The 12,121-nt window shown below is 31.8% G+C and overlaps 1 protein-coding gene across 1 annotated transcript; it reads left to right on the forward strand.

The window, feature by feature from the left end:
• Window positions 1-8,298: 8,298 nt before the first annotated feature.
• Window positions 8,299-11,342, forward strand: LOC112462628 (charged multivesicular body protein 4c). Its single transcript, XM_025028512.1, has 4 exons — window positions 8,299-8,628; window positions 10,070-10,247; window positions 10,513-10,763; window positions 10,923-11,342. Exons 1-4 carry the CDS (start codon window positions 8,448-8,450, stop codon window positions 10,976-10,978), a joined length of 666 nt encoding a protein of 221 aa, XP_024884280.1. The 5' UTR covers window positions 8,299-8,447; the 3' UTR covers window positions 10,979-11,342.
• The last annotated feature ends 779 nt before the right edge of the window (window positions 11,343-12,121 follow it).

Genomic DNA, 12,121 nt, shown 5'->3' on the forward strand with positions numbered 1-12,121 from the left:
TAATGTTTCAGTTAACATACTAAAACATTAAACATTAGTCTACTAGATTAAAACATTAAACAATTTCCTAATAATATAAACAAAATAAACGATAAAATCTAATTGAATCACAAATATAAAAACGCCGGAGTAATCGAATGAAACCATGACAAGATAAATTTTATATTTATATTGAGAGGTGATAAAATCTCTTCCGTCAGGAAGAGAATGTAAACAATTATTAACGGGGGTATTCTGATTTAAAATATCTTTAAAATAGATATTTTTCAGGAATTTTTTATAGGGAAACAAAAAAAGTGAATAACGTTAAACTTTGCATGTTCTCTTCACCTTATTTTAAAATTTTATTTTTATTTAAGTAACAAAAATGCTCTTCTTTTCTGTTATATCCTTGTCACTATAAATGACAGACGGTGTAAATAATTCTAGCTGTTCTAGGTATCTGAAACACAAAAAGCTAAAATTTTCTTTCTCTAAAATTTCTAATTCTGCAGAAGTGTGGCTATTGTCTGAACTAGAATTAAATCAATATTTCTATTTTGTGTGTGTAAATGTGGCTTTTTTATTAAAAATATTATAACTTTTTTCAAAATTTTATTAGTATTTTATTAAAAAAAAAACTAATAAACAATGTTTATTCTAGTTCAGACGATAGCCATCACTTATTTTGAATAAGAAAGTTTTTGGTTTTTACATTTCTGATATTTAGAACAGCTAGAATCATTTACTTCATCTCTTATTTACGTCTTTTAGTGATCAAGATATAACATAGATAAGATTATTTTTCTTACTTAAAAAATAAAAATATATTCTTAAAATAAGATTAAAAGAACATGCAAAGTTTAACGTTATTCGCTTTCTTCGTTCACCTAATTAAAAATTCCTGAAAAATACCTATTTTTAAAGACCTTCCCCGGCTCCAGTCGTGCTCAACTTGTATTCATGCCTAAAAAGAAAAATTTATTTTACTAAAGTTAAGGCCAAAGCACATATGACAGTCGTAGTCGTGGACGTAAGTAACGCACAAACTTTGGCGTATCCTGATCTGTCAGGTCGGGTACTACGACCGTCGTATATCGCTACGCCATGTTATGTGCTTTGACCCTTCATTGTTTATATACAAAATATTACATATAACAACTAAAAAATAAGAAGTTAACTTCACGCGTGAGAACTCATGCGGCGTTGCCAAGTAATAACTGACGCCTCTCCTCTTCTGTCATTCCTGAACCGAGCGAAAAATTCATCAAATCGCGTACTTTACACTAGTATTTCTCGAAAACGCGTACCGCAAGGTTATTGACACTTATCGCATATTATTTCTATTGTTATGGATTATATACTAGTTTTTCAAAAACATTTAGAGAAAACTTTTTTCACAATTTATTATGTCTATATTACAATAGCTCGGAATAGGAATTCCATGTTAAAAGTTGAAACTTTGAAGCTCAATATCTCGATTTTTAATATCGTAAGAGGTACTGAAATTTATACCACGCATAAAGCACACCTAAATTAATGTATATTCACAGTTTTAAAAAAAATCTAGAGAAAATCGATTTTCGGAGAACGTCCTTAAGATCTTTCAAACTAGAATACGCCCTTGTAATTTATTATTTGTCATTAACATATTGTTATTAATTACATACATATAAGTGTGAAGAAGCATATGGTACAAAATAATTTTAATATTCTAATGTAATAATAAAGAAATCAATTATTTACATTTTCTACTGTGTGTGCGTGTGTGTGTGATATTATTGACAAGTTTTTTTGCACGTTTACATTTTTTTTGCAGATTTATTACACGCTTAACTTTCACAAGTGTGATGTGAAATACAGACAAGATTTTTATTTATCTGTTATAAGCGTGACTTCAAATGCAAGATTACGTTTAACATTTTCAATCTGCAAACGAGTGATCAGCAATATGATCCACAACATGTAGTCTTAAAATACTACGATTTTCTCTAGAAGCACTAGCGTATAATTTATTCGCCGACATTACGAATTTCTTCTGCAACAATCACATAAAATATTGAACAGTTTTCTTGAACGATTATAACAACGTCTGCATGCTTTTGCATCATTAACCCCCCGAGGCCACACCTCTTTTTTTAATACGCCCCGGCCACACGCGTGTGAATATGAAAATCCAATTTGTATTTCTAAACATCGTGAATATTATTAATTAAACGGACATATTTTACATTTAATTATATAAATTTGTGTATTTTTATGTTGTAAATTTTTTATCACACACAAACGTCTTGCCGTTGATTATTATTGTCATTAAGCTTTTAAAAAATAATATTTATCATATTTAGAAAAACAAATTGCACTTTTATACTCACACGCGCATTATATGCATTAAAGAAATTTAAAATATATTTTAAAAGTTAAAATAAGTTTCTGTCTCTATATATAAATTAACTCTTTCTTCCAAGTCTGTCAAAATTTTTTGAAAGAATAACATTTGAGACAGCATTTTCTTTAAAGAAGAATAAACATTTTTTAATAGGATTATTATTTTAGAATGAGAATGTGAACAATACCTTAACAAATTGGCCTAGTTTACACCGATCTCTTGATACGCGTATCAAATAGTATATTTGAACTGATCAGCCAATAATCAGACTTATTTACTAGTTATTTACTATTTAATACGCGTATCAAGTGATCGATGTAAACTAGGTCATTAATAATGCAAGTACAGACGTTGTTACAACCATTCGAGGAAACTGTTTAACATTTTATGTGTTGCTGCAGAAGAAATTCGTAATGTCGGCGGACAAATTATACGCTAGTGCTGCTAGAAAAGATCATAGTATTTTAAAGCTACATGCTGTGTAGATGATATTGCTTGTCCCTCGTTTGCAGTTTGAAAATGTTTGATTATTAAAAACGTTTGATTATTAAAATCTTGCATTCGAAATAACGCTTATAACAGATAAACAAAAATCTTGTCTGTATTTGACATCACACTTGTGAAAATTAAGCGTGTAAAAAATCTGTAAAAGAAATGTAAACGTGCAAAAAAACTATTGTCAATAACATCACGCATACACACACAGAAAAAAATGTAAATAATTGATTTTTTTATTATTATTACAATAATTTGAATATTGAAATTATTTTATACCATATGCTTTCTAATACTTATATGTATATAATTAATAACAATATATTAATAACAAACAATAAATTAAGGGCGTATTCTGGTTTGAAAGATCTTAAAAATAAGTATTTTTCATAAATGGGAATTTTTTATAGCGGAACTAAGAAAGCGAATATTGTTAAACTTTGCATGTTCTTATTTAACCTTATTTTAAGAATTTATTTTTATTTTTTAAGTAAGAAAAATGCTATTTTTTTCTATGTTATATCCTGCATGATCACTAGAAAGTGTAAATGACAGACGGAGTAAATGATTCTGGCTGTTCTATAGGTATCAGAAACCCAAAAACAAAAAATTTTCTTATTCAGAATAAGTGTGGTTATTGTCTGAACTAGAATAAACATTATACGTTTATTAGTTTTTTTCTTTTAATAAAATACTAACAAAATTTTAAAAAAAAGTTATAATATTTTTAATAATATAAGAGAAATAAGACCCCCCGTTTTATGTGACCGTTATACAATCAATCAATATTAAATAAGCCGTTTACGGCGGTCCGAGCTTGGATCTTAATAGCCTAATAATATTTTTTGTGTACTACACGTATATTTTTTCCAACCTTAATAAACTGCGCGCCGACATAACTTGTCAGACTTACAACACAGCTCCTGTGTTGGAGTAGTAAATTCTTTACTATTATTTAAATCGATTTAATTAGAGGGGAATGAGGAGATTTTACTACTCCAATAGGAGCTGTGTTATAAGTCTGACAAGTTAGTCGGCGCGTAGTTTATTAAGGTTGAAAAAATATGTGAATATAGTATATAAAAAATATTATTAGGCTACTATAAAATACAAGTTCAGACCGTAAATTGTTTATTTAATATTAATTAATAATATTTTTGATAAAAAGGCTGCCTAGAATGGAAATATTGGTTTAGTTTTAGTTCAGACGATAGCCACAATTACTTCTTCTGAATAAGAAAATTTTAGCTTTTTGCGTTTTAAATACCTGTAGAACAGCTAGAATTATTTACACCGTCTGTCATTTATACCTTCTAGTGACCAGAATACCTATAATATAATAGAAAGGAAAAGCATTTTTGTTACTTAAAAAATAAAAATAAAATTTTAAAATAAGGTGAAGTGAATATGCAAAGTTTAACGTTATTCACTTTCTTTGTTTCCCTATAAAAAATTCCTGCAAGATATATATTTTAAAAATCTTTTAAATCAAAATACCCCCGTTAATAATTTTTTACATTCTCTTCCTGACGGAAGAGATTTTACCACTTCTCAATATAAATAATCTTGCCATGGTTTCATTCGATTATTCCGGCGTTTTTATATTTGTGATTCAATTAGATTATTTGTTTATTTTGTTTATATTGTTAGGTGATTGTTTAATGTTTTAGTCTAGACTAATGTTTAATGTTTTAGTATGTTAAATGAACATTAATTATTATGTTTCTTGATATTTATCTTCTTCTTTCGTAATAATCCGTTCCGAAGAAGACTAACTATAGTCGAAACATTAACCGTGTGCATTATTTGTATAATAAATTGTTTTTATTTTAATCCAATATCCTTCTTTTGGTGCTCGTGATTTGGCAAATTTAATAAGAGTAAAAAGAACACTATAAACTACTTTTTTTTCTCGATAGTTAATATTTTACTATTATTATGCATTTAAATATTAAATTTAAATATTATCCCAAAGTTAATGTTTTTAATATGACTTTATTTCTAGATAAAAAAGCATATTGGCCAGAACGGGAATTTCTATACATTACATTTACAAATTTTAGTTTTTATGTTTATAAATATTTATTTAATTAATTAATTTTATGTTTAATTTTAACGGTACAAAAACTACGGAAGTACATGATCATACGCGATTTTATGTTTAATAAAATTTATTTATTAATTTGCAATTTTTTTGTAAATATAATTGCAATATTTATAAATATAACAATTAAAACTCGTAAATATAAACATAAATGTAACATAGCGCATCGTCGATTTGCCAACTCGAGACTCGGCACTCGGCGAGACATGAGAGGCGATACCCGAAATGCGTGGCCTCTGACAGCTCAAGAGAGAAGGAAACAGCAGATCGTATGTCTGCCCTTCTCTCCCCGCGCGAAGCTTGCCGAGTGCCGAGCGTACATACACTGACACAGGAGGGGCTTGCGCGACCAGCACATCCCCTCCATCTGAGTAGTTCGGACACGAACCATAGCACGGATAAGAACCCATGTATCGTTACCCGAGATCTCTCTGATCGTTACCTAGCGTAACGCCGTAGTTGACGTCCACTTTCTCAGAGGGCAGATTAGGACAGGCGTCCCCCGAAGCGGGATGGCCGCTCTCAGGTTTCTCTCTGATTAGGAGCGTAAGGGCCAAAGCACATAACATGGCGTAGCGATATACGACGGTCGTAGTCCTCGACCTGACAAATCAAGATACGCCAAAGCTTGTGCGTTACTTACGTCCACGACTACGACTGTCATATGTGCTTTGGCCCTAACGCGGCGTCGTGACGCGACGCGCGACGCGTCACGACGCCGCGTCATGAGTTATCCAATCAAAACGTTTCATTTTATGACGTCATTTCCGACGCAAGCTCTAAGCAAGCCTGCAAAGCTGCTTAGGAACGGCTTGTCCCAAATTTTAGCCAAATTAATTAACGAATCTCATTTCACTTATGCTCGTTTTAATCAGTAAGATCAGCCGCAAGCTGGTACAGAGCCGGATTTTCTATTTTGGCTCTTAAAAAATTTATAATAAATAAAATACGGACTCGCAGCTAAGCAACCCGACAGAGGTCGGTAGTGTTACTCCTGTCGACCCTTAACCAATCAAAACATCCCATTTCATTACATTCTTGTGACGGGATCGAAATGGGATGTTTTGATTGGTTCAACTCGGACGACGCGATGCGTGACGCGCTGAGTGGAAACTCAGCCTAAGCGCCGCGCCGATCACTTGATAAAAGAGTGGAGACCCAGGCAAATTCAGGTGCACTTTATGCACTAGTGCAGTTTAAACTGCACTTTAACTCCGTATTTTATTTATTAAGGTGAAATTTCATGGGCAGTGAAAAGTAGCAGCAGATCGTACTGATTGGCTACAAAATAGAGAAGTTCTAGGAACTCGAGAACTTCTCTATTTTATAGCCAATCAGTACAATCTGCTGCTACTTTTCACTGCCCATGAAATTTCACCTTTATAAATTTATAAAAGCAAAAATGCAAAATTTCAGGTTCTGTAGCGCACTGCATTAATTATTATATAAAGAGTATATTAAAAAAAAATTCACGAATCTATGTAACTTATTTTATGAGAAATCTTGTTATTGCGAATCCGTAATAAGATTTATCATAAAATAAAAGTTACATAGATTCGTGAATTTTTTTTTAAGGTGGTTCGATGGCTACAACAAAATGCAGAGAATTTCATGAAATTTTAATATGTTGTTCTGCAATGCAAAATAGAATTATGTGAATTTTTTGGGAATTTTTCACCGTCCCGTTTTGAAAAAAATCTACTCCAAAAACCTAAAAAGTACAATTTTAGGAGTAGATTTATTTCAAAACGGGACGATGAAAAATTCCCAAAAAATTCACATAATTCTATTTTGCATTCCAGAACAACATTAAAATTGCATGAAACTGGCTGCATTTTTAACATAGGTTCTTATGGTTTTTATGAGAAATGACATATTGCATATACCTTCAGAATGAAATAAGTGCAAGAAAAAATGCAAATGATAAAGAAAAAGAAATTTGCACATGTAACTTAATAATTTACAAATAAATGAGCGAAAGAAAGGGGAAGATTACCGCACATTTCGTAGAAAAATTAATTATTAAAGCATAAATTGCTTGATTTTTTGTCTGCATAGACTGTCATGGTCGTGAACGACGTGAACAGCAGCACGCATTATACACGCGGCGACCAATCAGAGCAATCACTTTCATTCCCACTACTTCAAACGCTAGTGCGCTGTTTCCAGAACCCCCGCGTCCCACTACTCCCTCCGATGAAGCCATCGAACCTCCTTAATATAGGCTGGAGGAACAAATTAAAGTTTACGCGAGTGCAAGGAATACATGCCGCGAGACAGAGGACACGCCTTTATGCTTACGCATTATGCGTTGTGCAGAAGTGTGTGTCCGGGCCCTTAAAGTCAGCGGCACACGGAGCAGAGAGAAAGAATCGTGAACATAACATGAAAAAAACTCCAAAATCGTTGACATTTTACTACAAAATAGTGGACATAGCACGGAAGAGAACCACAAAAACGTGCACATACCGACAGGATACGGGTACAGCCAAAACGCGGGCATGACCACTCTCATCTTTCTCTCTGCACGGAGCATATTTTCCTGCTGGATTGCTTGCGATCTAGTAAATTACTAGAAATCCTGAGTGCTGAGTGGTGCTATAGTAATTTACTAAATTGCAAGCAGGGTCTGTTCGCGTTGCTTGCACTTTTTACACTCAGCATCTTCGCTTTCTCTCTTTCCAACGGCCGAATATATATTTATCTCATTTCAAGTGCAAAAATGTTTGGAGATTTCAAGCAACGCGAACAAGCCTAATCCAGCAGGAAAACATGCACCGTGTGCCACTGGCTTTAAGTAATTTCTAGGTAATTACTAAACTGCTGGGGTTCTATTCTCGAAAAATATCGCATATGATATTTTAGGAATGTCACCAGAAAATCATACTTTGCAAGTGTGCTATTGGTTGCAGAGTGTGATATTCATGATGACATATCGTATGCGATATTTTTCAAGAATAGGGCCCCCTTCTGCTGCATTTCACTGCCCATGAAAACCTACTTTAAAGAAACAGCATATCTTTCATCTCACAAACAGCACCAAATATAGCGTTCTCACGCTATTAATTTAAATTCATTTATAAAATTGTCTTATTTATAGATGTTTTGCGAAAAGGATATGATCGAAAGGTTTCTTTTTGTTGAACCTACAAAACGATGACAAATCAATGAGTCATGAAATACATTCTTACTAGCGCCTATTCACTGCACTTTCTTATCGCCCTCTCTTTTTCTATCATAATACGAAATGTACATTTTTCTTTTTTCGAGTGCAGAGGATACAAGATAGTGCAGTTAAAAGGAACAGATGTATGACGTAAGTCCGTATTTGTTGAGTTGAATATGAGAAGAATATGGCGACAGTGATCTCGTAGCAGTGGATAAGCTTTCGATTTCGACCTCGAAGTACGTACCAGTGTTTATCGTCGTGTGATTAGAAGTGTTTTTTTTAAGTATCCGATAAATCGGAGACGCGACACGATGAGCTTCTTCAGCAAGGTGTTCGGCGGCAAGAAGGATCCGGCTGCTCCCTCGACGGCCGAGGCGATTCAGAAATTACGCGAAACGGAGGATATGTTGATAAAGAAGCAGGAGTTCTTAGAGAGCAAAATAGACAATGAAGTGTTAATAGCGAAGAAGAATGCGTCGAAGAACAAGCGAGGTAGCATATATAACTTGTGCGTCCTTTGCAACTTACATACTTCGAGTCTGAACTTTTACAACTGAACTGTCAGTTTGATTGATTGTTATGTGTATTTATCTCTTTCATTTGCGCTTTATTTGTCATTCTGAATTATTATCGTCTCTCTTATGCTTACATTATGTTTTTAAACGATATCTACATTTAGTATAGTTGTGTGTCTAATTCAACTCGTCACTTAAAATTAAAAGCTATATATACATATATATATATATATATATATATATATATATATATATATATGTATATATATATATATATATATATGTATATGTATGTATGTATGACGATAAGTCAATAATTATGTGGAATATATTTATGCAATTTATTGAAGCATCAATAGAGATTACGTTTATATATTATTTCAATATATTCTCTTTGGTTTTCAACGCATTTAGTTCAACATTTCACAAATTTATTTATGCTATCAGAAAAAAGTTCCTTGTTCTTTTAGCTACGTATATCATTTCTTTCACACTGTGGTCAATGTTAAATCAAGGATTTCTTAAGACATTTTTGAATGAATCATATAAATAGTCATTATCTGAAACAAGTGATTACTAGAGATCGGATCACGGTGCCGTTTTTCCCATTCCAAGCGCGTGCTAGCAGCCGTGAGAAGTACCTTCTACACAGTGCGGTCTAGCGGTGTAACGTAGCAAATATATTTATGTATTTATATAATTATTCTCACGACGCTCGGCCGCTAGCACATGCTTGGAGTAGGAAAAACGGCACTGCAAACTGGTCTCTAGTGGTTACCATCTGTTTGGTATACTCAAAGATGTCTTAAGAGATCAATTTACCATTGACCGAAATATGAAAGAAACAATAATGCACGCATGGCCAAGACTCAAAAATATTAATTTTCTGAAAGCATAAATAAACTTGTGGAATATCAAGTGTATTGAAAAGCAAGATGATTACATTGGAAAATAAGGTAAATATAAATCTCTATTGATGCTGCAATAAATTTTATTCTTTAAATTTTATGCTTTAATTACATTCTGGATACTTATTACTTCTTCGTATTCAAATAATATGTCCATGTAAATCCAAATATGTCGAAAACATATTTTTACCTGCTATAAGTTTTGCCGGCAGAATATAAAAGAATGTAATAAAATCTGCTGACAGAATACTTCTGGCAAATTTAATGCAGAAACCAGGCAGAATCTGCTGTTTTTATAATCATTTAAATGACATATTTTATTTGAAATGACAGATTCTGCTTGATTTTTATTAATAAAATTATGTCAATAGGCTCTGCTAGTAGAACACAAACTTAATTAAAGACAAAAGTTGATGCCACAAATTGACTGACAAACTGTTAGCATATTGCTAACATTTTGCTTACTGGATATGATTTAATTAAGCATTAAGAATGTTATATATCTTTTAGCTGCCATTCAAGCACTGAAAAGAAAGAAACGATATGAAAAGCAGTTACAGCAAATTGATGGCACACTGTCCACGATTGAAATGCAAAGAGAAGCACTGGAGAGTGCAAATACAAATACCGCTGTTCTTACTACCATGAAGGGTGCCGCAGATGCGATGAAGGCTGCGCATCAACATATGTAAGATTTTTACATTTTTACCATTATTAGTAATTGGCTATTTTTCAATATAATCTTTAGGTTATCTGAAAGTAATATCTTAATATAAGGTGGATATGTTAAAAATGAAAAAGTTATTTCTTTAAATATGAAAATAAATATATAAAATATACGTCTGAGTTATATACAATAATTTATGTATTAAATAATGTATTTATATTTTTGTTATATTTAAATTACTTTTTTGTTATATTTGTATTATATATTTGTTATATTTATACTATAGGGATGTCGACCAAGTACACGATATGATGGATGATATAGCAGAGCAACAAGATGTGGCTAGAGAAATTTCAGATGCCATATCTAACCCAGTAGCATTTGGCCAGGATGCTGATGAGGACGAGTTAGAAAAGGAGCTAGAGGAACTTCAACAAGAACAGCTTGATAAAGAATTACTTGGTATTGATACAACGACAGATGAACTACCAGCAGTACCAACTTCAGTTCCTGTTGCGCCAAGCAAAATTCGCACAAGTAACTATTATTCTTATAATGGTATAAATTTCTCATATATTATAAAAATATAAAAATATGAACAATTGTGTCACGCATATCTGAAAAAATTATTATAATTTATGGCATCGATTTATGGTCTTAAATTAGAGTAATAAAATATTAAAATTTTATTTATAGAAGCTAAACCGGAAGAGGACGACGACTTGAAAGAGTTAGAGGCATGGGCATCGTAAAGTAATGTTAGAAGTGATGTTAAAATCAAAGATACAAGATGTTTTTAGATAAATGTAAATTGTATATTATTATCACCATGCATAAATTACTATATCATTAAATAATTAATTAATTAAATTAATTTTCTAATATGAGTATGCAATGCTAAGTTTCTTAAGCAGAACTTTCGAACAAAATTACTGAAGTTAATATTTAAGCTTGAGTAAAGATTATATTGCTTGTATTTTTGTTGTGGTAAATATTACTAATAAGTGAAAAGAACAACAAACAAAAGTTGCTTATAATCAGTGGCAGAGAAAGAGAGTAGCATATTTTATATTTACAGTAAATATATTGCTAATATACAATAAACGTTAAAACTTAGGAGGCAATGTTGAATACCCCAATTCATATGTAACATTCAAATATATATATATATATAGGGTGTCCGAAAAATCGCCTACTCCACTTCGGGAGGTGATTCGGGACCCAAAAACAAGCAAAAAAGTTCATACAAACATAGGTCCGGAAATGAGCCGTTTCCGAGTTATAGGCACTTTTATGTTCAAAAATCGTAATTTAGAATTCGCTTGACATCCCTCTTTCTTAATTATTTCTTAAATTAAAAATTTTCATTTTTAAATATCAGCTAATTCATTAAAACTTAAACGATCCATTGATGAATACAGAAAGATTAGATACAACCTAAAAGTAAGGTGTTGTTAAATAATAATTTGAAACTTATTGAAAAGCCGTGATTTACTTACTGATTTTGAATAGGCGTGAAAACAACTGATTTCTTTTAAAAATAATGTAATCGTATTTACAAATATTGAAAAATTGAAAAAAAAAATAAAAAAATTAAAAATATTTAAAAATAAAAATTTTTAATTTAAGAAATAATTAAGAAAGAGGGGTGCCAAGCGGATTCTAAATTACGATTTTTGAACATAAAAGTGGCTATAACTCGGAAACGGCTTATTTCCGGACCTATGTTTGTATGAACTTTTTTGCTTGTTTTTGGGTCCCAAATCACCTCCCGAAGTGGAGTAGGCGATTTTTCGGACACCCTGTATATATATACTATGTATATTACGTAAAAAAATATATCTGTTCTTATATCGGAAAAAATATAGTCTGTAAGTATATTATTTCGCTGAAAA

Source organism: Temnothorax curvispinosus, unplaced genomic scaffold (assembly GCF_003070985.1).
Source record: "Temnothorax curvispinosus isolate PA1 unplaced genomic scaffold, ASM307098v1 QBEX01012617.1, whole genome shotgun sequence".
NCBI classification, from domain to species: Eukaryota; Metazoa; Arthropoda; class Insecta; order Hymenoptera; family Formicidae; genus Temnothorax; species Temnothorax curvispinosus.

Bases quoted from the DNA above. Each gene is read 5' to 3' on its own strand.
- LOC112462628 (XM_025028512.1), top strand. From the start codon at position 8,448: ATGAGCTTCTTCAGCAAGGTGTTCGGCGGCAAGAAGGATCCGGCTGCT. The intron at 8,629-10,069 runs GTAGCATATATA...TATATCTTTTAG, and splicing joins TGCGTCGAAGAACAAGCGAG to CTGCCATTCAAGCACTGAAA. The intron at 10,248-10,512 runs GTAAGATTTTTA...TTTATACTATAG, and splicing joins AAGGCTGCGCATCAACATAT to GGATGTCGACCAAGTACACG.